The sequence below is a fragment of the Rattus norvegicus genome, chromosome 12 (assembly GCF_021556685.1).
Source record: "Rattus norvegicus strain SHRSP/BbbUtx chromosome 12, alternate assembly SHRSP_T2T, whole genome shotgun sequence".
NCBI classification, from domain to species: Eukaryota; Metazoa; Chordata; class Mammalia; order Rodentia; family Muridae; genus Rattus; species Rattus norvegicus.
In genome coordinates this window covers 17,282,003-17,309,374 of record NC_141545.1, presented here as the reverse complement: position 1 = coordinate 17,309,374, position 27,372 = coordinate 17,282,003, and the positions used below count along the sequence as shown (strand labels likewise).

The following is a 27,372-nucleotide window of genomic DNA, read 5'->3' as shown; positions in this document are numbered from 1 at the left end:
TCTGAGTTTCTGAAATGCTCTACCTTGGCCCGCATATTAAGTTTCTTGCATGGCTGCATGTGCAAAAACCAAACGGAATGAGTATGTAGACGTGCACATATTTGTAAATAGGTTTTACATTTTTGTATATATTTTTGTAAATGCAAGTTAGCTGGGCATAGTGGCACATCCCAGCACTCCGGAGACACAGGCAGGAGACAGCTGCAGGTTCAAGGCCAGCCAGAGCTACATAGCGAGACCCTGTGTGGGAGAGGGGGGTAAGGGGGCTAGAGAGATAGCTCAGTGCCTAAGAGTACTTGCTGCTTCTACAGAGGACCCAAGTTTGGTTCCCAGCATTCACATCAGGGTGGTTTACAATAGTCTGTAACTCCTGCTCCAGGGGATCTGGCACTGTTTTCTGAACTCTGTGGATAACAGTAACACACACACACACACACACACACACACACACACACACACACACAAGCACACATACCAACACACAAAATAAAAAACAAGGAGAGTGACAGAGGAAGACATCTGGATTTCCATGCAAGCATGCACAGGTAAGCAAACCCATACACATGTAGACGTGTGTACACACCTCACTCGCATGCACACCCACACACTGTAAACAAGCACACGCAGTTTTCATACTCACACACACACACATATGTGCTTGCACAGCTGCACACACACCTGCATAAACACAGATACATGCACATAGTTGTAACACACAAATGGCAAAGGAACGGAGATCCAAATGAAGTATTACACATTTGAGTTTACACGGGCAAAGCTGACAGAGTCCCGAGGAGGATTACCATCTTGACCAGAGAAACAAAGACCCCTGAAATTAGCAAAATAATGAAACAACTCAACTAGGAGTTTGAGTTAGTACAGACTCTGCAGTCAGAACGCAACGAAGACTACTACATGCTGACAGAGACAAACACACGCAGTTCCACCTAACACACCACAGACAACCACCAGAGATGCGGCCCCAAACTCTTCAAGGTACAAAAGCCCAGTATGGTGGGGAACTAAAAACCAGTCCTAAGTTATGCACAGGCAGAAAAAAATAATAATGGAAACGACTTATTCAGAACCAAGGAACAGGGGAAGGGACACAAACTGGTGAAGCTGCTTCCTCACCCATAAGGCAATAGGCATGGCGGTTAGAACAGGCAGATTGTGGGGGCTGCTTTGGGGGCCGGGGAAGTAGTGTCTCAGGTCACTCAGCTCATTTTCCCCCAGACCCTGGACTCTGAGTCCTCAAAGCAGGGTTAAGTAAGATTCAGCTATGTTTCACCTCAGTTGTGAAGGGATCCGGGGTGATGGGCTCTTGGGAGGGCCGCAGCACAGAGAGAGCGATGTCCAGTTAGACGGCTGGGGGCAAGGTAATGAACCACATTAGTGACTGAATGTGGGCCTCTTGTGAACAGGGAGACCCCAAGCTGTCAGAATACTGGGTTAGTTTACTCTCTGGGGTTGTCTTAGTTCGGGTTTATGGCTGTGAAGAGACACCATGACCAACCACAGCGACTCTCATAAAGGAAAACATTTAGTTGGGGCTGACTTACAGTTTCAGAGGGTCAGTCCATTATCATCATGGCGGGAAGCATGTTGGTGTCCAAGCAGACAAAAAAAAAAAAAACATAAAACAAAAAACAAAAAAACAAATCCAGGATACCACCGGAAGGGCACCAGCAGACAGGCGGGCCTGGCCTCAGCCCAGCAGACTCTCTGACCCGGGGCTCTGAACTCTCTCCACCATGGCAGGTCGCTGCCACACCAGCCCCACGCTTCCAAATTCCCACGGCTAGTTGGGGTGCACTTTTCCTCAAACCACACTTCTCCCCAAACCATACCTTTCTCTCTGGAACCCACAAACTCAGTTTAGAATCAGCAAGTAACACAATCCCTGGGTACAGCAACCAGTACCCTCATTTGTAAGCTCTCCTGAGTTATGAATCCTCCAGTAGCAGAACCCACAGGCTCCCCCACCTGAACTGGGGGCCGCCCCTACCCACACTGTGGTGCTGGAGGAGCTCAGAGTTCTACGTCTTGATTTGAAGGCAGCCAGGAAGAGATGTCTTCCACAGACTGCCGGGAGGAAGGTCTGGATCACACAGGCCAGACTTGGGCACACACTTCCTCTAAGAAGACCACACCTCCTATCGGCCAAGCCGATTTAAGCCACCACATGGTCTTTGTTTTAAGGCCTTTACTTTTTAATTGTACGTCATGTGCGCATGTGTGCACACCTGAGTACGGGTAGCCAAGGAGATCAAAAGAGGCATCAGGGGGGTTGGGGATTTAGCTCAGTGGTAGAGCGCTTGCCTAGCATGCGCAAGGCCCTGGGTTCGGTCCCCAGCTCCGGAAAAAAAAAAAAAAAAAAAAAAAAAAAGAGGCATCAGATGCCCTAGAGCAGTGGTTCTCAACCTGTGGGTCACGATCCCTTTAGGAGTGGACACACCCCTTCTCAGAGGTCACATATCAGACATTTACATTACAATTCGTATAACAGTAGCAAAATTACAATTTTGTAGTAGCAATGAAAATAGTTTTATGTTGGAGGTCACCAAAGTGAGGACTGGATTGAAGGATCACAGCATCGGGAAGTTTGAGACCCACTGTCTGGGAACTTAGCCTGAGTTAGAGGAGACTGTGAGTCGCCCATACTGAAGGTGCTGAGAACTGGACCTAGGTCCTCTGCTAGAGAGGCTCGGGCTCTTAACTGCTGAGCCTGTCCCCAGCCCCCACCCAGGAGTCATGAGCCCTACCGGCCAGTGCAGTCAGGCAATCTGCAACACAAGACTCAATAGGAAACCAGAATTTTTAAAAACTTTAACAATTTATTACTCTCCTTTCCCAGTAAAATATCCACGTGATGTCAGCGGGATGGGATGACAGCCAGCTGACTATAATTAATTCCACATAGATATCTAACATCTAAAAACCTCGGGGAATCATCAGACCAAGTAGAAATCGATTTCTCAAAGCGGGTATTGCTTTACGAGTGTCACTGACCCAGTCACTATCATGACCAGTAAGTTGTAATGGTAAACAAAGGTTTGCTGAGGTTTTTAAAGATGTGTTGTGAGCCGTTAGAGTCAATCCAAGAAGAAGATGTTGTTGAACTGCGTGGCGCAGAGTTTCTTCACCTCTTCTGCAGAGAACAGAAAACAGTGTGTGAGGGAGCGTGGCTTCTTACCTGGAGGCGGACCTACGGCCAGTGCCGTCAGCTCTTTGGGGATGAAGTCAGGAAATAAGTAAATGCCTGCGTCAATGTTGACTTTATCTTAAGAAGAGTAAGCAATAATAACAAAATAAACAACAGAGAAGGCAGTCGGGGAACACCTCACAAACTCCTGAGACCTCCACGTTTCCCACCTCACTGGAAATACAGAAGCATTTAATGGGGACTGGAGAGGCAGCTCAGTGGTTAGGGGCACTTGCTGTTCTTGCGGAAGAGCTGATCTGGTTCTCAGCACCCACAGGACAGCCTACAGCTGTCCATACCTGCAGTCCCTTCTTCTGGCTTCCTCAGGGACCAGACACACAGTGGGTGGACTACAGACATATCTGCTGGTAAAACACCCATGTGCATGAAATAAACTTTTCTTTAAATCTGAAACTCATAGAATGGGAGCGTCTGCTTGGATCTCAGCAGCCATGTTCTGGCTTTTGTTTGCAGGGGAGACGGAGTCGGATGCTCTCTCATGCTAGGCGGCGGGAGCAGTGGGTTCCACCCTCCCCTGATCCCTCTCACCCATCTCATTTCCTGAACGTATTCAAGGTATAGAGTCCATTAATTGTCCAGGCAGACTCTGAGGTTCTGATCCTCCTGTGTGAGCCTCTGGAGCAGCTGGGATCAAAGGCCAGGAGCTTTGTTTGTTTTTGCTCTCAGGGAGAGCTGTGAACTGCCCCATGTGGTGCTACAAACCAAACTCTTCCTCTGTAAGCGCCTCGGATGCTCTAACCCTCGGCAGCCATCTCTGCAGGCCCTGCTGATCTGCTTTCTGATGTTTATTTTTATTTATGTGACTGTGTTTTGTCAGTGTCTATCACCACATGTGTGCCTGATGCCTCAGAGGGCAGAAGAGGGTCTTAGATCCCCTGAAAATGGAGCTATGGATGCTTGTAAGCCATTCTGTGGGTGATGGTGTTCCAACCTCAGTCTTAACCTCAGAGCCATGGCTCCAGCTCACCGGTTTACTTCCTTTTTTAAAGAACTTTCTATTTCCGTGTGTGTGTGTGTGTGTGTGTGTTTGCGTGTGCGTGTGCGTGTGCGTCTCGAGGGATCACACTCATGTCACCAAGCTTGGCGGCGCGCGCCTGTACCCACTAGGCTGCTTCACTGTCTTATCTACTTGTTGTGAGGTCGGGTCTCATGCAGTCCAGGCTGCGTTCAAGCTCCCTGTGTAGCTGCGGATGATCTCCTGATCCTCCTGCCTCGGCTGGAATTACAGGTCTGCACCACGATGTGCAGGTGCTATAATGTTTCTGAACACAGAGGAAAGGTAACTTGAAATGTCAGTGGCATTAATTCTCCTGAGATACCAGGTCCCACTCACCATTGACCTCGATCAGGTTCGCGTTCTTCTGATTGAGAATCACGTAGAGCTCCCGCTGGTCAGACTTCTTCCCCACAACCCAGTAGTCGCTCATGGCTTTCACAATGATCTCTTCATCTTCATCTGCTCTGTAAGGAAGTTTCAGAGTGCGGTCATCTTATGTACACGCTAGACTAGGGGGAGGAAAAGAATTCGAAGCCAGAAACAGCGCTAAGTTAGAGTTATGAACAGTCCAGGAGTCACGTGCGAAAGGCAACATCGTGATGTGGAGACAGCACCCACCGGCAGCCCAGGCTCAGCTCCTTCCCAAGGGCTCTGGGTCCCTTGGTTTAAAGAAAATTATTTAGCTAGGCATGCTGGGATATGTCTACAATCCCAGCCATGGAGAGGCTGAGGCAGAGGGATCTTGAGTTTAAGTACCACCGGGGCTGTACAGTGAACCCCGTGTAAACAAACAAATAAGACAAAAATCAGTAAGCACAATTCCCTTAAGTCTCTTCTCGGAAAGACAGTCTCCCGTGAGAAGCTGCTGGAAGCACCTGGTAAAGTCACTGTTGATGTCCCCTAGAATCTTCATTAGATCCGGGTGGACGGACGTGAGTGACACGCTGGGCGTCTTCCTCATGTGAATTGTACTTTTCTCTGCTAAATTCATGTGGTTGAAGTAGATGAACTTAAACTGGGGCTCTTTTTCAGACCTGTGCAGACATGACATTGAGATGGTGACAATCTGCACGGCCACAGTGGCAAAGTGTAGAAGGGCAGCCTTCAATCCACGGGACCTGGACCAAAACCCCGGAGATCCTCACAAACAGAGAATTCACAAACTAAGACTATGGCAGGAGTGGCACGGTGACTCAGAAGGGACCCGAGTCAGAACCCAAGGCCCACAGGATGGAGAGAAGCGACTCCTGCACACCGTTCTCTGACCTGGACACACGCACAAGAAACTCATGAATTACACAACCAGATAAAGGCCTTGCAGCTTCAACGGCACCAAATCAAGGATCTCAGAAAGCTGTAACCAATGCTTCATCCAATAATAACAACGTGTGATATCTAACAAGATAGAACTTTCCAGAGAGACGAAGTCTACTTCCCAACCAAAGATATTTCCCCTACTATGTGATTGTTTTTAAATAAAAGTACATTGTCCAAGAAGTCCAACTTATTTACTACCTGCTGTGTTGCAAGAAACACTCTGCTGACCCTGGTTTAGGAGACAAACACTATGTCCAGTGCTGGGAATGACGTGTGCTTTGTGTACAGTGCCTGGCCATGCAACTGCAGCTCACTGTGTAAGACTTCGCACTATCCCCAATGAAGGCCACGTCAAGCTGCACCAGCCTCTTCTGTGAAGTAAAATGGACATCCGAACGGGACCTACCTTTCCCTTTCCTAGGACACATGCAGAGGAGACCGAGCTCTCTAGATTTTGAGGAAATGCCACAGTGGTTAACGCTGTCCACACGCTTTAGTACAAGGCACCTCAACCTGACCACAAGCAGCTGGTCTACGAGAGTAAACGTGAAGCAGAGTACAAACCCAGAGATTCTCTTGTTGATATTAAACTGCTCACAGATGTCAGATGCCAGCACTGTGAGCTGCGGCCCGACAATGCTGTCCAATCTTCGGCAGAAATCCAGCGTGAGCTGCGTGGAGGCTGCAGGGGTTAAAGACACAGCGCTGAGCACCATCCTTCCTGCCTGCTCCTGTCACTGCTCAGTACCTGACACAATTCCAATGAAAACCTTACTGACCAACTAGGTGAGGTCAAGACAATCATAGGACAAAACAAACATTCAGAAGCCCCTGCCCCTTCCAAACTGAACAGAAAAATAAAGCGAGAGCTGGTTATAGCTAACATGAAGCCTTTTCACTGTGAGGGGAGGCTTTATATATCTTTTTTCTTTTTTTCTTTTTTCTTTTTTTCGGAGCTGGGGACCGAACCCAGGGCCTTCCGCTTGCTAGGCAAGCGCTCTACCACTGAGCTAAATCCCCAACCCATATATCTTAAGTAGTGGCAAACTGGCTGCCCCAGAAATACCTAAGAAGGTCAAGTATTTATTTAACACACAGCACAGCACAGCACAGCACAGCACAGCACAGCACAGCACAGCACAGCACAGCACAGCACAGCACAGCACAGCACAGCACAGCACAGCACAGCACTCGGAGTCGTGGGCTGTTAGGTTCACCTCACTTAACCCTGAGTCCTTAGAGGGCAGGCACCACTCCCACCCACCAGTCAGTGAGCTCAGGGAGACAGCAGTCCTACTGCTGATCAGTGGGAAGAATTTTAAATGCTAACAGGGGTCAGTGAAGGTAGCAGAGGTTCCAAATGGGGAGCAGTGATTCAAACAGCCTCTCTGTGGCTGTGACAGGACCCAGCAAGCTGCAGACCCAGTCGGGCTGAAGCAGACCCACTCAGGCACCTACCGTCGATCATGAAGCAGACAGCTGCGCTCATGGCCTGCGGGGAGACAAACCAGAGATTACGAGTGCTTCAGAGGAGTGAGCGCTGTAAGCAAACGTGGTGAGTCTGTCTACATCTGGACAGACCGACTGTAAGAAGACACGGTGTGTCAAGCAGAGCGGTGTGGAGGCAGACAGCAGTAGCTGATAACGAAGGAGGGGCTGTGTGTTTGCTCCCACAGTGTCTCAGGGCTTGGGCTACAATGCATGGCCTCATCAGGCAGGGACACAGAGTATTTACAAATGACGTGGCATAGCTGAAAATGCTCTCAAAATAAAACAACAATAAAGGAACAGATGACAAACTGGCATCTTCAACTGGAAGGTGGTGGTGCAGGCCTTTAATCTTAGCACTTGCGAGGCAGAGGCAGGCGGATCTCTGAGTTTGAGCCTAGACTGGTCTACACAGTGAGTTCCAGGGCGGTCAGGACTATGCAGAGAAACCCTGTAGAAAACTTAAACAAACGAATACTGGCATCTGATTCTCCTTCGCTGGATGCCTGGGACTTCGCTGTTCTAGTCCCTCTGTGTACACTTGACACGTTCCAGTAAAAACCGTAAGAAGAGAGCACACCACTACAGCCTTGCCACCTTTCGTTCCAGCAAATAACTCCAGGTATGACGCTAGCCGAAACAGCAGCCAAGACCACAGATAAAGCTAAGATTGCCAAGCATGCTGCTGCCCACCTGAAATACCAGATAGAGGCAGGAGCAGGAGGAATTCACGGGCAGTGTGAGCTACATGAGATCATGTCTAAAAAAGGAAAGCAAACAGGGTCTGAAGGGATGGCTCAGTAGTTAAGAGCACGCACTGCCCTTGCGGAGGACTCAAGCTTAGTCCTAGCACAACACTCGGCTCCAGGGGAAATCTGGCACCTCTGGCCTCTAAAGGCAGCTGCGCTCGCAGGCACCGACCACGCAGACACTGTGTTACAAAGCGTTTGTGTGAACGCTGATGGGCTTTATAACTGCAAACGACTAGTAGGAAGAAAGAACTAAGACTGAGGACCTAGGCTCACATCTGAAGGCCCTGGACAAAAGGGCAAACGGAGCCTGAAGCAAACAGCAGGAAGCGGAAGAACAGTGAAAGCTGGAAGGACTCAGCAGCAAGGCAGACAGCACAGGAAGCCAACGGGCTGCTGGGAAAAACGAACACAAGACTGAAAAACCTCTTCACATGCTTGAATTAAAAAGAAAATAAAAAAGACAGAAGACACATTGCCAGAATCAACCATCAAAGGGAGATATCAACTCCACAGCAAAAGGAGTAAAACCAACACTTCAGTACTGTGAAGAGCTGTGTGCCAACAAACTAGTTAAACTTCATGGGGTTCACAATTTCCCGAGAAAACAAAAACTACTGAAATGGCCTCAAGAAGAAAAAGAAAAACAAGATAGGGGTTGGGGATTTAGCTCAGTGGTAGAGCGCTTGCCTAGCAAGCGGAAGGCCCTGGGTTCGGTCTCCAGCTCTGAAAAAAAGAAAAAAGAAAAAAAAAAAAAAAAAAAAAAAAAAAGAAAAACAAGATAGACCACCAACAAGAAACTCATAATTCAAAACCTCAGTCAGGGGGGGTGACTCACACCAATCCCAACACTTGGGAGGCCTCTAGAGGCAGGTGGATGTCTGTGTGTCTGAGGTCAGCCTGACCTACAGAGGCAGTTCCAGGACACCTAGAGCTCCATAGCGAGACCCTGTTGCAAAAGAAATAAAACTTTAAAAAAAAAAACTCACACAGAAACACCCATGTACAGAGTCCTACTGGGAATTCCACCAAACATTTAAAGTTTAACATCAATTCTCCAAGTCCTCCAAAACTAGGAGAACATTTCCCAAATCACGATGGCCTCACCCTCACACCTACCCAGACAAAGGAATCATAACCACAACAAACCACAAGGGCTATCCCTTCACGATCCATCAGTATCAGCTTGACACAGGCAGGGCTGGGGAGGAAGGGCAACCATGAGGAGGCCAGCTGAGTGCCATAGCCAATCCCTGATAAAAACCTGGCCGTGGTGGCCAGACAACTTCCCTAGAGGACATCGCTGCCCTTCCCTCATCACTGCAGAGATCAGCGGTGCTGTCCAAAGAGGGCCAGTCTGCTGACTTCCAGACCCTGTCGCACACACCTCTTCTTGACCCTGTGCTGTACACATGTGCAGGTGTGTGTGCACACGCATGGAGACAGAGGACGGCACTGATCTTCCTTACTCCTCTGAGGCAGAGTCTTTTCTTAAACCTGGAGCTAACAGGGTTTTGTTGTAGTTTTTCAACCAAACTGGAGGCTAGCAGCCCCAGCAGCCCTCTTTCCTGGGACTCCCGTCACACCCCGAGAGCTGGAGATAAAGATGCACAGGAAACCACGCCTGGCTTGGTCTAAATTCAGGCCCTCACTGTAGTCCACAGCCCTCTTAATCACTCTCCAGCCCCAGACTGACTTCCATTCGGTCATTCACCGTGGCAAGCTATACCTATGAGCATAACTGCTTTCTGAGTTCTGCTTCTCTTCTGAACTACTTACTGGCCTTAAAGGTGATCTTAGATACACCTCAAGAAAGCAGTTGGTGTCTCAAGTGAAAATAGTCCAGGGCTCCTGCACTTCTGCAACTAGAGGCCACTGTTGCACCACCAATACGATGCTGGTGGTCCCGGGTTCTATGAGAAAGCAGGCTAAGCAAATCTTCAGGACAAGCCATCGGCAGCACCCTCCATAGCCCTCCGAAGCCCTCCGTGTCAGCTCTGCCCTGATTTCCCTGATGATGGACTGTATGATATAAAAACTGTCAACTGAAATGAACTCTTCCCTCCACAATTTGCTTTTGGTCACGGTGTTTTAAGACAGCAACAGGAACCCCAACTACAACACAAGGACTTTGAGCACACACTGCATTTTCAAGGTAAGGAATGGAAAGTTATTGTATACAGGACAGGGCTCTTGAGAGGATGGTGTTAACATAATAGTGTTCATCGTATCACCATGGTTTTGAGACAGGGTCTCCAGAGCTTGGAACTCAGTATGTAGACCAGGGTGGCCTAGATTCACCTCCCTGGTGCTGGAATCAAAGGCATGCACCACTACAACTACCCACAATAAAAGCAAAAACAAAACTAAATTATAGTTTTAATTAAACTGAGGTTACTGTAGTGTGTAATGCTAGGCTGACTCAAACTTATGACCTCCCTGTCTCGGCCTCCTGTGTGCTCTGGTCATAGACACGGGCCATTACTTGGCCTACATGGACCCTTTCATACCACCCTGCTTCACCTTACTGCACACAACTTCTCTAATCATTCAATGCACACTGCTTTTATATGATTGTGCCTCCATGTGTGTCTACACACTACATATGTACCTGGGGCCTACAGAGCTCAGACCCCTGGAGCTGGAGTTACAGTCAGCAGTGAGTGCCCTACGTGGGTGCTGGGAGTCATACTGAGGTCCTCGTCAGAGCCCGTAACTGCTGAGCCGCCTCTCCGGCTCCATGGGCATGGATTGTTTTAAATACTCATCGGTCCCAGAATCAGTTTCCCCCTTTTGGAGCCTGTGGGGTTTTGATGTTTTGGTTTGTTTGTTTCTGTCACACTGAAGCAGAAGAGAACCTTGAGCTGCTGAGGGATGGCAGATTTTACGACATACAGGATGAGAGGGACAGTCACGCCAGGCAGACGGAACTCAAGGAAGAGCCACCTGCTTCTCAGGCACAGGCTCACATCTTGGTCTCTCTGGCTCTGTCACTTTCTCAGCTGCAGACTTGTCTGTGTGCAAGGACAGGAAGAGGGAGACAACACCCCTTGACTCCTCTCTTTCTACGGTCACCTCCCACACTTGGCTTAGCTGGCCCTGCTGAGCTGGGGGTTTCTGTGTGCTCTGAAGGTGACACAGGTGGTCACCGCCTCAGCCCTGTCTCCTCAAAGCCTAGGTTGGAGCCTTCTCTACCCCTACCTTTCTCTCAGGCATTGATTTAATCATTCCACTTTCCAGACAGTGAAAGGATTTCCCCAGACAGTGACATCCTGCTGTCTCCTAAGACATGGCTTCTAAGCCTTTGAATTGAAACATATTTGTAGTCTCACATATGAGAGAAGACAGGCCTGTGACCACTTCTCTTTCTTGTACCACATCTGCCTAAAGAGAAATGGCAAAGGGGAGGGGGGAAGGGGGAGGGGAGAGAAGGAGAGAGGGAGAGGAAAGAGAGAGAAGAGAGAGAGACAGAGACAGAGAGACACAGAGAGAGAGACAGAGAGAGAGGGAGAGAGAGGAGAGAAGCACTACCCAGGCACAGTGGCATATGCTTGCAGTGCCAGCTACTAGAAGGCAGAAGTAAGACTGCTTGCTCCCAGGAGTTAAAGACCAGACTAGGTGGGCTGGAGAGATGGCTCAGTGGTTAAGAGCACTGACTGCTCTTCCAGAGGTCCTGAGTTCAATTCCCAGCAACCACATGGTGGCTCACACCCATCTATCATGAGATCTGATGCCCTTTTCTGGTGTGTCTGAAGACAGCGAGAGTGTACTTATATATAATAAATAAATATATATTAAAAAAAGGGCTGGAGAGATGGCTCAGCGGTTAAGAGCACCCGACTACTCTTCCAGAGGTCCTGAGTTCAATTCCCAGCAACTACATGTGGCTCACAACCATCTGTAAAGAGATCTGATGCCCTCTTCTGGTGTACCTGAAGACAGCTACAGTGTACTTATATATATAATAAATGAATATATCTTTTTAAAAAATGAATAAAAAATTTAAAAAATTAAAAAAAAAAAAAAGACCAGACTAGGCAAACAGTGAAGCCTCATCCAAAATGAAAAGAAAACTCAGCCCACACATACACACCTATTCTTACAAGAAGCCCTGAGAGACCAAGTGCGGCCTTACTTTAGTCCGTCTAAACGCTAGGGTCAGAGCAGAAGCAGGCTCTGAAGTGTGGCGGCTGTGCGTCAGTGCCCTGAGGCAGCCCTCACATCTTGGGTGTGTGGACACTTGGGACCCTGGACACTCGAACATCCCACCTTAGCCAGCAGTTCTTTCACTAACAGCAAAATTGCCTACGAGGGGTAAAAGCCAACTTCGTGCTGCAGGAGAACATCCTTCCTAGTTTTACAGGAATCAGAACTTCCTGCTGCAGGAGAACATCCTTCTTAGTTTTACAGAAATCAGAACTTGCAACACCTTTCCCAAGAAACACTTAGGAGGTTCGCACTGGTGCTGGTCTACACATGCAAGGGAGGTTTAGCACATCTGCAACACTGGAGGGAAACAATTGTTACCTTATAAACAATTAAATGGAGCTCTTCATAAGTGTCATCTGTATTTACAAAAATTTTGGGGAATCTGCATTTTGCTTCTGGATCATTAAGGTTCAAGGGTCCAGTAAGAAATCTTCAAAGTAAACACAGAGATGATCAATCAATGAGGTAAACTGTAAACATAACAAAGAAAACACGCTAGTCAATGGACGCCAATGTTCTGTTGATGCCAGATGCCACTGGGTAACCAGCAAATCAGAATTCCGTAAAGAAACAGTGCAACGTCACTGGAGACAACAGAACTTCCTGTCGCGAATACTGCTCACAGGGCAACCCAGAGCTTGGGACATTACCAGGACAGATATGAAAGCCAAAACTGCAAACCAAACAGCAGAAGTCCTACCTTCCGTAGTGTTGAAGATTTCCCGGCATTTCCGCCCTTACTGGGGAATCCCTTCCCGCCAACTGCAAACAATCAATGTTGAGAGCAATTACTTCACTTTTTACTTTCAGTCTGACTAACAGCGTCCCCACCGGCTGGCTGGTCTCAAACCATTTTGCTACACTCATTTTCCATGTTCCTCACCACCCAGAAAAATATCAGTGAAAGGAAACACATTTATAAAACGCAAGCACTTGCCCACGTCTGCTTTCAACCTTGGCCAGAGCATTGGGCAGTGGCTGAGTAAGCGCTCAGTGTCAGAACTGGTCAGCCATCACCCTGCTCCCCACACCCACCTAAGACTCCAGGGGCACGGCGGAAGAGAGGAAAAGAATGAAGAGCTGGGAGATGGGAGGGAGAGAGGTATGGGCAACAGGACAACAGTGGAAAACAGACAGGAAGCCAGGAGGGAAGCCTGAGGAGGCTTGGGGAAGTGGACAGAGAAGCGTGGTGGTGGGTGTGGCTAATATATACACATATTGTATGCACATGACGTGTATGAAATTTTCAAGGAAAATATAATAAACATAATACAAGAATACATAAAGAACTAATTTAATCAGGACTGTCATAATATAACTCCATCTAAGCCTAATCCTGCGGACTACTTCAGTTCTTCTCCAAGAGTAACTGGATTTCCATATGGCATAAGGTTCTTCAAGTCTTTTCCCATGGCCCCATGGAGACTCTCTTCTCCATCCCCACATGTGGGGGCTCAGCATCACAGAAACAGCTCCTGGACAGTGATGGCGGATGTCAACCCCAGGCCTGTCTGGGGTCAGCATGTGTATCTTTAGCCATGACACCAAGTCTCCGTGAAGATTTGGGCTTGGCATGCTTTGGTGAAAGTGCAGTGTTTCGGGGGGGCAGTTCAGCAGCTAGGAGCACGGACGGCTCTTCCGGAGGCCATCACAGAGAGCTCACAACAGTCTCTACGTCTAGTCCCAGAGGCCCCGAGTGTCCTTCCTCCTCTGGCCTCTTTGGGCACTGTACATACAGGATAACACATATATACATGCAGGCAAAATTCCCACACATATAAAACTAAATAAACTGTGAAAAGCATTTGGTGTTCTTCTGGTTTTAGCATGTAACTTCAAAATACCCTCGAAGCACAGTCCACCCAGAGGTGAAAACACACAGCCCACAACTAATCGGTGACAGATCTCATGTGTACAAACTCAGACGGCCATGCTGTGCTGTAGCCTTCCGATTTACACACGTTGTTCTTCAGCCATGTAATCAAGTAACGGACAGAATGTTCTTTTGTGGCACCGAGCTGTCAGAGGCTGACAGAATCAGAAGTAGCTCCCTAAAGGGTGCGCTTACTAGAAGGGCGTGATCCCAGGCAGAGTATTTCTGGCTCTGCCACATCCTTGTTGGACAAGCGTACAGTCTGAATCTAGAATGTTCCTCAATGCCTGTGTGCTAAGGACCTGATCTAGCTGCCAGTGCTGCTGACATGACTGGACCTTGCGGATGCCAAGCTCACCCACTGCTGACTGCACAGCTATAACTGAACGTGAATGACTAGTTGAGGCGGCTTCCTGTTGAAGGTGGTAGGTCACTGGACACACCCTTGAAGGATGGATCTATCCTTGGCTGCTCTCTCCCTGCTTCTCCACTCTGAGGTAGGTAGCCTCTGCCACATGCAAGCAGCCAACCTCTGCCTGAAACCTCTGAGAGTGTGACAAACCAGGCTTTCCCCTCTGAGCTGTTTTCCTCAGCTACCCTGTCAGCAATGAGAAGCTAACACGTCTTGGCAGAGTGCTGATGTCTTGTCAGCCTGAGCAACCTCGCCTCAGACAGTGTAACCAACTACTAAGTATTCAGGAACTGCAGATATGTGGGACACGGGAATAGCAGCTGGACAATATTCAGTGTCCGACATGCCTGGAAAGTTCTGGAGGGAAGCCTCTTAAACCTCTCTTTCAGTGTTTGTTTTTTTGAGGTGCTGAGGATGGAACCCAGGGCCTTGTGTATGCAAGCAAGTACCTCTGAGCTTATCAGCGAGGTTGTTCCATTGTTTCAAGTCAAGGCCTGGAGTGCTAGAGAGAGAAGGAGGGTGGGATGAGGGTAAAAGGGGAACTTGCAAATGAACAGAGCAGGGGAAAATAATGATTTTTATGGGCTGTGAAAACTTTTCACTTTTAGCCTAATTAAGCTACCAAAGGATACTTTGGGGAGAATGCTGGTGTTTAATGTTCTCTGGGGAAAGTTGGGGAAGTAAGTCCAAGGGTGGCAAAGCAAGCAGGCAGTAAGCTGCCTTCTCACAACATCTCATACTTCTAGAGGAAGACTGCAGGCTTAGGCAGGGCCCTCGCAGATCCCTGGCGTTTTCAGATCCTCTGTCCCTACCTAAGACCCAGTTTTCTCTGTATCTGATGAATTGCTCCTCCTACTGAATCTCAACACAACAATCGCAGGAAGGCTGACACACATCTTCATGTGTGACACAGCTAAGTATCACTGAGTACCATATACCAACACGAAGCAGCTCGGAAGTGTCCTGTGCCCAGCGGACCACACCCACCTGCCCCTCTCCCATCTAGTGTGTGTCTGTAGAATGCAATCATACCTCAGGTTCGATGTGTCTGGGGAACAGTGAGGTGGTGAGGTATTTGTACAAAATTCTCATGTCATCTTGTTCTAGTCCACTCCTGAAACGTCAGGAAAGCACTGGGTTAAAGTCTGGAATTAGTCTCTCCGCTCTACAGTGAGGCTTGCCTTTGTCTCTGTGTTTTCTGAAGACGCTGAGCTAGGGATACGGTGGGATAGGAGAGTGCTTGCCCAGCATGAAGCCGGGGACCCAGCCCCAGCACTGCAATAAAGACAAACAAGATGGGCGTGCTGGTGTACAGCTGAGCACCGCCTAGGAAAGGCAGAAGCATCAGAAGTTCAAGGCCATCCTTTGCTACACAGAACTTAAACAAACAAAAACAGGACATGGATCCTCCAACTGGGATGCTCAGGAAGGAAACGCATCAGACCAAGGGCTGGCACTGCATTGCGGACTTGCTAGTGGCTGCTGCTCCACAGGCCTGCATTTTAAATAAAACTCGAAACAAAGCCCCAACAGGGCCAGCCAGAAGGCTCAGCAAGTAAAGGCACTTGCTTTGCAAGACTGGTGACCTGGGCTTGATCTCTGGAACCAATGAAGGATGGAGATGTGTGTACACACGCACACCACACACACACACTCTCTCTCTCTCTCTCTCTCTCTCTCTCTCTCTCTCTCACACACACACACACACACACACACACTCTCTCTCTCTCTCACACACACACACACACTCTCTCTCTCTCACACACACTCTCTCTCACACACACACACTCTCTCACACACACACACACACTCTCTCTCACACACACACACTCTCTCTCTCACACACACACACACACACACTCTCTCTCACACACACACACACACTCTCTCTCACACACACACTCTCTCTCACACACACACACTCTCTCTCACACACACACACTCTCTCTCACACACACACTCTCTCACACACACACACACACTCTCTCTCTCATACACACACACACTCTCACACACTCTCTCACACACACTCTCTCACACACACACTCTCACACACACACACTCTCTCACACTCTCACACACACACACTCACACACACACGCATACGCATGCACACTTTTTAAGTTTTTTAAGTCAAATAGATGTGACTTTCAGGCTGAAATTCATACAGGGTTCCTTAGGGAGCAGTAGTAACCACAAGCTACATTCTAGAACGACATCTTGGTATCCGGCCTACACCGTGAATACCGACCACATTCTAGCAAGTATCACTGTGCTACAGATACATAACTTGACCACAGGCATCAGAAGTGTATGTGGGTATTTGTTCTCCAGGTTTTACCGCAGACAAAAGGAGAAGAAAGAAGCTTCGTGAAAAGTCTCATCTCGAAATGAGTCAGGAACACAGAAAAGTGCTGGGAATTGGCAGACATCCACCCCTGAAGAGTTTTCGTTGTTGTTTTGGGACAAGAGACAAACAAGGAAACCGAAAAGTGCTGGGATAACTTTGCATGTACACCTCTTCCATTGCCTGTCATGTTAGAATGAACTGCTGCCCTTCTTCAAGATGCTTTCATTAGACAGTGCACTGGGTCATCTCTCATACTACCCTCTGCTTTCTCATGAGTCCTGACCACATCTAAAATGTGACAGGGCTGGGACATGGCTCAGGTAAAGTGCTTGCCACACTAGCAACGAGGACCTGAATTTAGATCCTCAGCACCTGTGTTAAAATCTATGGTCCAAGTGCTGGGGTGGAGATGGGAGCACAGCAGGGCTCTGGCCACCCAGCCTGGCTTAATTAGGCAAAATACCTCCTTGCACAGATAACATAAAGATAAGTGTGAAAGGGGTTGGGGATTTAGCTCAGTGGTAGAGCGCTTGCCTAGCAAGCGCAAGGCCCTGGGTTCGGTCCCCAGCTCCGGAAAAAAAGAAAAGGAAAAAAAAAAAGATAAGTGTGAAATGAAAGCATGTGTTCTAGGCGCCTAGGGTAGACACTGTCACCCATGTAGAGGGAGAGGGGTTTGAGAGCTTTGCTGCTTGCCTGGCAGCTCTGACCACAGCAGGGCGATAGCTGATAGAATTTCTAAATCAAACACAGACAGTTACAACAGTTTTCTTTTTCACAAATAACTGAGATGATAAAGAGGAAGAGAAAGTAAAATCGAAATCAGGTTCAAGACACAACTTCCTTTTTGAGACCCATGTAAGCACTGGGGATAGGGGATAAGGTAGGAGGATTACAAGTCACACACCAGCTTTATCTACATAGTGTGACCCTATTTCAAAAAATAAAAATAAAAACCAGAACAAAATAAAACACTCATTAGGGCCAGCAGGACAGCTCAGTGGATAAAGGCCCTTGCTATACAAGCCTGGTGGCACACCCAAGGTTGAGCCCCAGGGCCCACCTACGCCTGAGGAGAGAACAGAATGCACGGGTTGTCCTCTAACCTCACTGTGCTGTGTCATGTGTGCCCACACATGAATCATCACACAATAATAAAAATCCAGGAACTTTTTCCCCAACTTAAATCTCAGCCAATTCACTTGTGCATACATGTACTCTGCAGTTCACTTGTGCATACATGTACTCTTGCTCTATCCAACTTGCTTTCTGCTTGTGCGTGGCTTTCTGCTGTCTCTACGTCAATGCTAAGTGGCCTTTCAGCCGTCACCCAACTGTCTTTGCTGGAGACATTAAGTTATTTGAGAACAGCTCCCTCCTCCCCCTCTTCCTCCCTTCACTTTCTCCTCTTCTTCCGCCTTTTTCTGGCCGCTTTTCATGTATGTGTGTGCATGTGTGGTGTGTAGGTAAGCATGCATGTGTGGTTTTGTGTGTATGGAGGTGCACTTCTGGAGGCATGCGTGGGAGCCTGTGCACTTGGCTAACCAGGAATCCTCCTCCATTGCTCCTGTACCTTATTCACTGAGGCAGACTCTCTCCTCACACCAGAGCTCACTAATATGGCTACATTAGCCAGCCAGCTTGCCCTGGAGATCCCCTGCCTCTGCCTTCCTCCACCACACTCACCTGCAAGTATGTGGGCTCTTGGGATTTGAACTCTGATCCTCACACTTGTACAGCAAGGGCTTTAGCCACTGGGACATCTCAGTCTTGGCTCTAGATTTGAGCTCCTCTGCTTGCTAATTTGAAGTGTTTATTACCCCAGCTGAATTCTAAGTAATCCTCCTCCTATTTTGACAATGCCTACAAGGAATTTCCCTGCTGTTATTTCCTGTGTGACAGACAAGCACACCCTTGCTGCTGTGTTTATTAATACTCTGACCTCCGTCTCCTACAGGCCAAGCCGCAGGGTGTTACCTACCAGATGAGTTGGTCGTTGTACAGGAATGCTGTGTATTTGACTACACTCAGGCTTTCTTCCATTCGGTTAATAAAGGACTGGATTTTCAAGTAAGTCATTTTATCCAACGGGAAGAAGCTGATCCCACCAAAGATATCCAGGAGGTCACATGATTGCAAATGCAGCGTCTGCAAATACTGTGGGGAAAACAGACACCAGCTCAGCACCAGCACTCACTACTGCGCTCACATCAGGCTGCTGTGGCCCGCAGCCAGTAAGTCAAGAGCGACTTGGATTGTGCGGACGCACCTTAGGAATCCATTCGCTACACCTATGGACACGGTGCACCGGAAGGATGGTAGTCAGGACAGCAGTTGACGCACAACAGGATGTAATGAGAACAACAGGGTCTGAGAAAGACGGCACCAGAGTGACTTACGGCCATTAAAGTGAGAAACGTTTCAAGATGGCTCAGAGGCTAAAAGTGCCACACACCTGAGGACTGGAGTTCAGGTCCCCAGCACCCGGTTAAAAAGCCAGGTGGGTGGGGGGCTGCCTGCAGTCCCAGCTGAGGGAGGCAGAGACATGGGATCCCTGGAGCAAGCCGGCCAGCTACGCTTGCTGAAATGATGACCTTTGGGGGAGCCTTGTCTTAAGGCGTAAAAAACCTGAGAAAGACGCCCAAAATCAAGCCTAGCCTGCATGCACACAAATAACAGTAAGTCAAGTCAACAGTACAGAAACAGGGACGAGAGGGGTGGGCTGATGAGAAAGACCTCCACGGCTCATGTACGTCAATGCTAGGTCCCTAGTTCACAGGACAGTTCTGTAAGGGATTGGGAAGTGCGGCCTTGTTGGAAGACATGTCACTGGGGTTGAGGCTTGAGGCTTCAAAACCCCATCCCAGCCCCGGCTCCTTCTGGACTCTTCCTCTTCCTGCTGCCTGTGGATCAGACGCACGCTCTCGGCTATGGCTCTGGTACTGTGCCTGCCAACCTGCTGCCATGCTCCCTGTCACGAAGGTCATGGAGTCACCCTAGGAAACTGTGAGCCAGACCCCATCAGCTGTCTTTTCTAAGTTGCCTCGGCCAGGGTGCTCTTCCCAGCAACAGAACAGTGACTAAGACAACAGGTATTTTAGGAGAGGTATTTAGGAGAAAAATAAGCTGGGGATTATTACTTGAACAAAAACTGATTGACAGATGCTGCAGCAAGTGAAACAAAGCCCAAAGTACATGAAAGAGACTGGTTAGAGTTTCAGCTCTTGGGACATGTTACACACGTGACTGAATCCAGGTGACAGCTGTGTTAGCCGCTGTCTCTGGCTGTGAAGAGACACCACGGCCACAGCCACGCAGAAAAGATTGGGGCTTGCTTACAGTTTCAGAGGTTTAGCACTGTCATGTGGTGGACAGAATGGAGGCACGCGGGCAGACGGTGCTGGAGAAGGAGCCAACAGTTCTCTAGCTGAACCCACAGGCAGCAGGAAGAGAACCCCGGGGCTGGCCTGGGCTTTTGTTATTTTCTGGTTCTCCGAGACAGGGTTTCTCTCCATGTAGCCTGGACTGTTCTGGACTCTCTCTGTGGACCAGATCAGAGAGATCTGCCTGCCTCTGCCTCGTGAGTGCTGGGATGAAAGGCCTGAGCCACCACTTTTGAAACTCCAAAGTCTCACCCCCTCCATACACTTCCTCCAGCAAGGCTACACCTCCTAATTCTTCCAAATAGTGCCACTCCCTGGTGACTAAGTATTCAACTAGGTGCCTATGGGGGCCATTCTCATCCAAGGCACAAAACAGCCAAAACCCTTCTCCTCGAGTTAGTAATGTACAACACAAACTGTTGTGACAACTCCTATCTGTAATCTCAGCACTTTGGGAGGGTTACTGTGATTCTGAGGTCAGTACAGGAAGATCCTACCTCAAAATAAAGAGAGAGAGAGAGAGAGAGAGAGAGAGAGAGAGAGAGAGAGAGAGAGAGAGAGTGTGTGTGTGTGTGTGTGTGTGTGTATAATAAACATGCAGCTCTGGTAATTGTTTAAATGTTTGCACTCTAACCCACCCACATAGCAAGACAGCCTTTGAAGAAGCCCTCCCTATGACACACACAGATGCTCAAGACTGAGACATGTCTTGGAGCCCTGGAAGGAGGCAGAATGCTCTGTTTCAACAGGCTGGACCACAGCCCTGAGGATCTCCTCACTGCTATGTGTTTGCATTGAAATTCTCAGGTTCAAAAAAAAAGAAAAAGAAAAAGAAATTCTCAGGTTCTTTGCTACATTCAAGGTTATATATCTTTAAACAAACAAATCTGGAGGCTGTGGAGATGGTTCGGTGGCCATGGGCTCATACTGATCTTGCAGAGGATTGGAGTCTGTTCCCAGCACCCCTATGGGATGACTGGAGCTCACATTCCATACAGACACCCTCTTCTGGTCTTCATGAGCACCGCACTCATGTGCACACACTCGCACACAGACATACACTTACAATTAAAAATATAATAGTAAATTGGGGCTGGAAGGATGGCTCAGTGCTTAAGAGCACTGCACTGGCCAAGATTCAGTTCCCAGCACCCATATGGCATCTTACAACTGCCTGTAACTCTAGTTCCAGGGCATCTGGAACCCTCATACGGATACACATGCAAGCAAATCACAAATGCAATGTGTGTGTGTGTGCGACACACACACACACACATATATGTGATGGATATGTATGATATATACCATAGATACCATATATATTTCACACACACATATGTGATGGATATGTATGATATATACCATAGATACCATATATATTTCACACACACACATATGTGATGGATATGTATGATATATACCATAGATACCATATATATTTTACACACACACATCTTTAGTAATAAATAAAAACAAGTTTTTCTGCACCTGTGTCGTTCTGTCCCGTTTCCCTGTGGTGCTGTGGTTCACTAAGGTTCTTATCCAAACCAGGACAGTGGTCGCCACTGACTATTACCAGCTTCACTGATACTTCTCTCAAGGTATTATTAAAGTTATAAATAAAATTCAGGACACTTACCCGATGGAAGAATTTCTCTAATCTCTCTTTTAGGAGCTTGACACCTCCATCTTCCATGGCTTTCAGAAACGTCCCATTAAAAAGCTAATGGTAGAAAACATTATGGAAAATGAAGTCAATGTCCTGGGCTACTCCATGTAACAGGCTCTTCAAGTTCACCTTTTAACGAGGCTCATTAACACCTGTCAGTACTTTTAAGAAGTATTTGTGAGAAATAGGGGGCTGGAGAGATGGCTCAGTGGTTAAGAGCACCGACTGCTCTTCCTGAGGTCCTGAGTTCAAATCCCAGCAACCACATGGTGGCTCACAACCATCTGTAATGAGATCTGATGCCCTCTTCTGCTGTGTCTGAAGACAGCTACAGTGTACTCATACAATAAAATAAAATCTTAAAAAATAAATTTAAAAAAAAAAAAAAGAAGTATTTGTGAGAAATAAATTGTGTGAAATTATATATAGCTTACTAAACAATACACTAAGTGATAGACACCAGTATTTTCATAAGGCCGCTTAATAATTCTGCCCATCTTTCTGCCTGAGTACAGGACTTTTATGTCGCCCAGGGGGCTGGGCTCAAACTCAAATGTCTTTCTCTCACCTCAGCTACCTGAGCAAGATCAGCTGTAGACCTCACCTGAGCTTGGGCCCTCTGTGAGAGCAACACAGGCTCTTAACCACAGAACCATCTTTCTGGCACCATAAATAAATTAAGAAACAAAATAAAAATATTAAAAATGGGGGGCTGGGGGTTGGGGATTTAGCTCAGTGGTAGAGCGCTTGCCTAGGAAGCGCAAGGCCCTGGGTTCGGTCCCCAGCTCCGAAAAAAAGAACCAAAAAAAAAAAAAAATGGGGGGCTGGAGAGATGGCTCAGTGGTTTAGAGCACTGGCTGCTCTTCCAGAGGTCCTGAGTTCAAATCCCAGCAACCACATGGTGGCCCACAACCATCTGTAATGGGATCTGATGTCTTGTTCTGGCTGTCTGAAGACAGCTACAGTGTACCCACATGCATGAAAATGGGAATGTAGCTACAGATGGAGAGCATTTGCCTGGGCGCAATCCCTAGTACCTCAAAAGGTTACAGAGTTACTTTTAGAGCCAGGCACAGGAGCACATACCTGTAACCTCTGCACTCAGGGTACAGGCAAGGTGACTGTGAGTGTGAGGTCGGCCTGGGCCGTGGAGAGAAACCTTGTCTCAGGAAGAAAAGCAGAACAGAACAGAACTGTTTGCAATATTCCCAACTTATCCTCAGACGGAGTGGACAGACAGCGCAGCCAGACCCTGCATGTCCTTCACCCGTGCCTAGTCAGATCAAGTGTAGGTCTCACCCTCAGCAAAGAAACATCTCCTTGCATCAGATGAGACGTTACGGAAAACCATGGCTGATCAAAATGCAGAAAAGAAGGGACCGTGTGGTGCCCAGCCCCAACTGATGAACCACAGCACGGTTCCTGTACCTAAGGCTCAGGAGCGGAGCGCAAGAGGAGGCAGAGAGCATCCAGGGCCCAGAGGAACCGGGAGTTTGCTGTGAGGCTACATCCCCTACAGATGTCAGAGGAGCCACCCCCATGAAATCTCATCCACACGGTCGCCCAATCAAGCCCTGCAGAGGACTGCACCAGCAGACGCGCTACCATGGAGAGAGCTCGGCCCTCCATCGGAGGCTGTGGAGCCAGGAGTGGGGAGCGCTGCTTACCTTGTACATGCTGTAGCACTGCTGGAGCACTGAGCTATACACCTTGTCCTACAAACAAGAAGACAGCACGCATCTTACCGGCTCCCAGGGCCCAGCAACAGGACCACGCTTGGCAGAAGCACATGGCTACTATAAACTTGGTCCTACGGTAGCTGTATGCTGAAATCACAGGTATTTATACTCAAATTTGCAAACCAATAAGCCTCTTTTAGAAGGGCTTGACACACAGATGAGCAGTGTAAGGGATTGGCAACACAGGCACTTGAGTATGTTTACTGGATTATATGAAAGTAAGCAATGAACATAGAACTTCCCTAGGAAGCCCACAGGGTCCTAAAGGCTACTTAGTTTAAATGTAAGTGACTGGGCACATTCTAAAAGCACGAGCTAGGAAGCCACACATTACCAACAGTTCCTCCTCTTGGTACTCCACTACCGCCTTGCCATCTTTACTCTGCTTTTCGATGATAGGATTCCGAACAACCTGTGAAGTTTGATAAACAGAAATTATATAATGATATGATTGGATGTTTCCAACTTTCTTTTAGTTTTAAAAATCTGGGACTGGGAATGTTGCTCAATGGTGGCAATGTGTGCCCAGCATGAGCATGGGTTCCAGCTCCAGCACTAAATATGTAAACAAGTGCCAGCCAGATGCACGCCTTTAATCCCAGCGATCGGCAGGCAGATCTCTGAGTTCAAGGCCAACCTGATCTACGGGGAGAGTTCCAGGACTGCCAGGGCTACACAGAGAAACCTTATCTCACAAAAACAAAGCAAACAAAAAGAAAGATGGCTCAGCAGGTAAAGGCACTCGTCTGCAAGGCTGGTGACCTGGAGTTCAATACCTAGGATCCACATGGTGGGAGTAGAGAACGCTCTCAAGTTACCTTCTACCTCCCCCTGCCAAAATAAATAAATAAATAAATAAATAAATAAATAAATAAATAAGATAGTCAGGAGGACTGGGAGATGACACAAGGGCTTGGATTTGATTTCTAGCACCGATGTAATCAAGACACCTTAGCACTCAGGAGGCAAAGGCAGGTGGATCTACAAAGAGAGTTCCAGGCCAGCCAGGGCTATACAGTGAGATCCTGCCAAAAAGCAAATAAACATGGGCAACGTTAGCACAGTCCTTGCTCTAGGGAGTCGGAGACAGGGATTCCGAGCTTGCTTACTTACCAACTGGGCAAGCACCATTGGCTCTCTCAGATCTTTGTGAGAGATCTTGCTCAGAAATCCAGACGGACTCCTGAGAAATGGCACTCAAGGTTGCCATGCATGAGGCACACAAGGGTCACTTCCACCCCCTCCACCACACACACACACACACACACACACACACACACACACACACACACAAGAATTATTGAACATGTTATACCTCTAGACACAAAATGTGTTTGTTTGTTTGTTTGTGGTGTCTATTCAAGAGCCCAGGCAAGCACTCTGCTATTAAGTTCCATTTAGACAGAAAGTTTCTTTCTTTCTTTTTGGTTTGTTTTTGTTTTTGGGGGACAGGGTTTCTCAGACTAACTCTGGCTGTCCTCTGGTCTGCTCTGCAGACCAGGCTGGCCTCGAACTCATAAATCCACTTGCCTCTGCCTCCTAAGTGCTGGAATGAAAGGTATGCACCACCATTGTCTGGCCAGAAAGTTTCTTAAAATTTAGCCCCAATCTGAATAACCATTTTGATTTTGAAATTGCAACCAATTTTACTGTTCCCCAAGGGTAAAATCCCCAAAACCTTACTATTACTGTGAATGTAAATACCATGACCATCCAGAAATTTTCTTCTGGTTCATTGAAGAACTGTCTATTCTTCTGTGTGTGTAAAGATTTTGCAGGTTTTGATGGGCTAAAAGTCCTAGTGAAAAAAAGGTTTGAAAACATGGTTTAAATATGGTATAAATTGAAAGAATTCAACAGTCTCCACAAACAAAAAAAATATGTAAACTATTACCTTGTAAACTGTACGATTGCTTCACATAATCCAACATTTCTAATTTTTTCATTCTTTTCTACTTCATTTGGATGGTAAAACAAAATTTTATTTTCTTCCTAACACAGGAAGAAAACAGAAACACATCATTAATGTCAGGGTTTTCATCTTCACTCTGAAAGTATTGAGTTTAACATCCAACTGTCTCATCATAGAGGCTAAGGACAAAACCTAAAAATGTCTTTAGAAAACCCAGAACTGCTGGGTCTAATGGCAGTCTCTGATCTCTTCCCATGTGTCACCAACCCCACAAGGAAGATGCATGTATGCACGTAGAAGAATACGGGGCCCACGATTGCACCCCGTTGGTTTAAGAGCACTTGGACTGACAGCCTCTAAATAGGACTGTGGTTTGCTTGCAACAAAACAGAGCTCTAGACAATTTTTTGAGGAAGTCGCCACTCTTAACTCAGAGCAAACAAAAACTCTTAAAACATCAATTTGATGGGGGATGGGGGGATTAACTTTCTGAAGCTCCTCCAAGTTTTTTGTTTGTTTGTTTGTTTGTTTGTTTGTTTAGTTTTCCCTCTTTTGGGAGCTCCATTCTACCAATCTGGCTCCACCTTTGCAATCGAAGATTTCCAAGAGAGAAGACAGTTCAATTTTAATTGCCCAGAACTGACGCGAAGGGAAAGACATTCAAACTGGGCGGAGGGATTAACCTGACGGACCTTCGCTGACAGGACCGGCCTGCACATCCCACCCGGCGCAACAGCCAGCACGGAGCAGGCTCCGTCAGAGCAGGCGAGACTAACAGGGGCCACCTCCCGGACGCACCCTGCAGCTTCTGAGCACCGACACGGGCCGCCGGTCCGGGGACCTTCCTCAGTGTGCGGCTAACGCCGGCGCGCAGCCCCCTCAGCTTACCTCTCCCTCTCGCGGCCCGAAACGTGGGTTGTAGATGAAGAAGCTCAACAGCGCCGGCGGGAACTGCTTTTCCTGGGCTGCCCAAGTCCCTGTCCCGGCCGCCGCTGCCGCCATTCCGGCCGGGCCCCCACTTCGGGAGGTTCGCCTCCGCCCGCTCGGAGACCGCAGCCTTAGGGAACACCGCACTTCCGCCTCCCTAGCCGTCGGCCCGGAAGAGGTCGAGACTGACCCAGAAGAAAAACCGCAGTGCGCTGTCCTTTTCTGGTACGTCCGTGTAGAACCAGTTCCCTCGTAATTTGGGGGCTGTGGTGTTTTTTATTTTATTAACTCTTGGTTGACTGTCATGGCTAAAGGCGAAGACCACGAATTTCAAGAGAAACGTAACAGTGAATGGTGGGGTTTTGTTTTTTTTTTGTTTGTTGTTTCTTTTGTTTGTTTGTTTTGATAGGGTTTCACTATGTAGACCTGGCTGGCTTCGAACTCACGGAGATCCTAGTGCCTGTGCTTTCTGAGTGCTGGCATTAAACGGTATTTTTGAAGTGTGAAAAAAAAATTTACGAGAACACATATTTTTCTTGAAGGTAGCCCATTTACATCTGTTGTTTGTTTTTGGTTTTGTTTTGTTTTTTGACATGTACTTATTTGTACTATAGGGAGGGGGAATGTCATGGCTTGTGTCAGAGGACAGCTTATTGAAATTGCTTCTACCCTTCAGCACTACATAAACTAGGTGTGGTTGACATGCCTGTAATTCCAGCCCTGGTGAGGTGGAGACAGGAGGATCATAAGTCAAGGTTAACCTCGAATAACATCAGTTGTAAGCAATGGATTATAAGCAAAAGCAAAAATGTCAAATCTTACCTTACCCCGGAGCTGGAGAGATGACCCAACAATTAAAAGCACTGGCTGCTTTCATGGTACCTGGGTTCAGTTCCAAGCACCCGTTATCAGGCAGTTCATAACGGCCTGTAACTCCAGTTCCAGAGGATCTGATGCCCTCTTTTGGCCTCCGTGGGCACTTGCTCAAATGTGGTACACGTAAATTCATGCAAGCACACATATACATATCAAATAAATCCTTTTCAAAAAATAAACATCTACCTTCTCACCAACAAAGCTGATTTTCTTGGAAGACGTGAAAACATGTAAATCTATAGTCTTCT

General features: G+C 47.7%; 1 protein-coding gene across 3 annotated transcripts; it reads right to left on the bottom strand.

The window, feature by feature from the left end:
* Window positions 1–2,817: 2,817 nt before the first annotated feature.
* Window positions 2,818–26,399, bottom strand: Ccz1 (CCZ1 vacuolar protein trafficking and biogenesis associated). Of its 3 annotated transcripts, NM_001394280.1 has the most exon segments (15): window positions 2,818–3,151; window positions 4,560–4,687; window positions 5,099–5,257; window positions 6,105–6,222; window positions 6,999–7,032; window positions 12,305–12,416; window positions 12,687–12,748; window positions 15,304–15,385; window positions 18,600–18,775; window positions 21,641–21,724; window positions 23,338–23,385; window positions 23,744–23,821; window positions 25,114–25,207; window positions 25,304–25,401; window positions 26,210–26,399. In NM_001394280.1, coding segments are annotated over 15 exon segments (1,443 nt in total). In that variant the 5' UTR covers window positions 26,324–26,399; the 3' UTR covers window positions 2,818–3,095.
* Window positions 26,400–27,372: the final 973 nt, after the last annotated feature.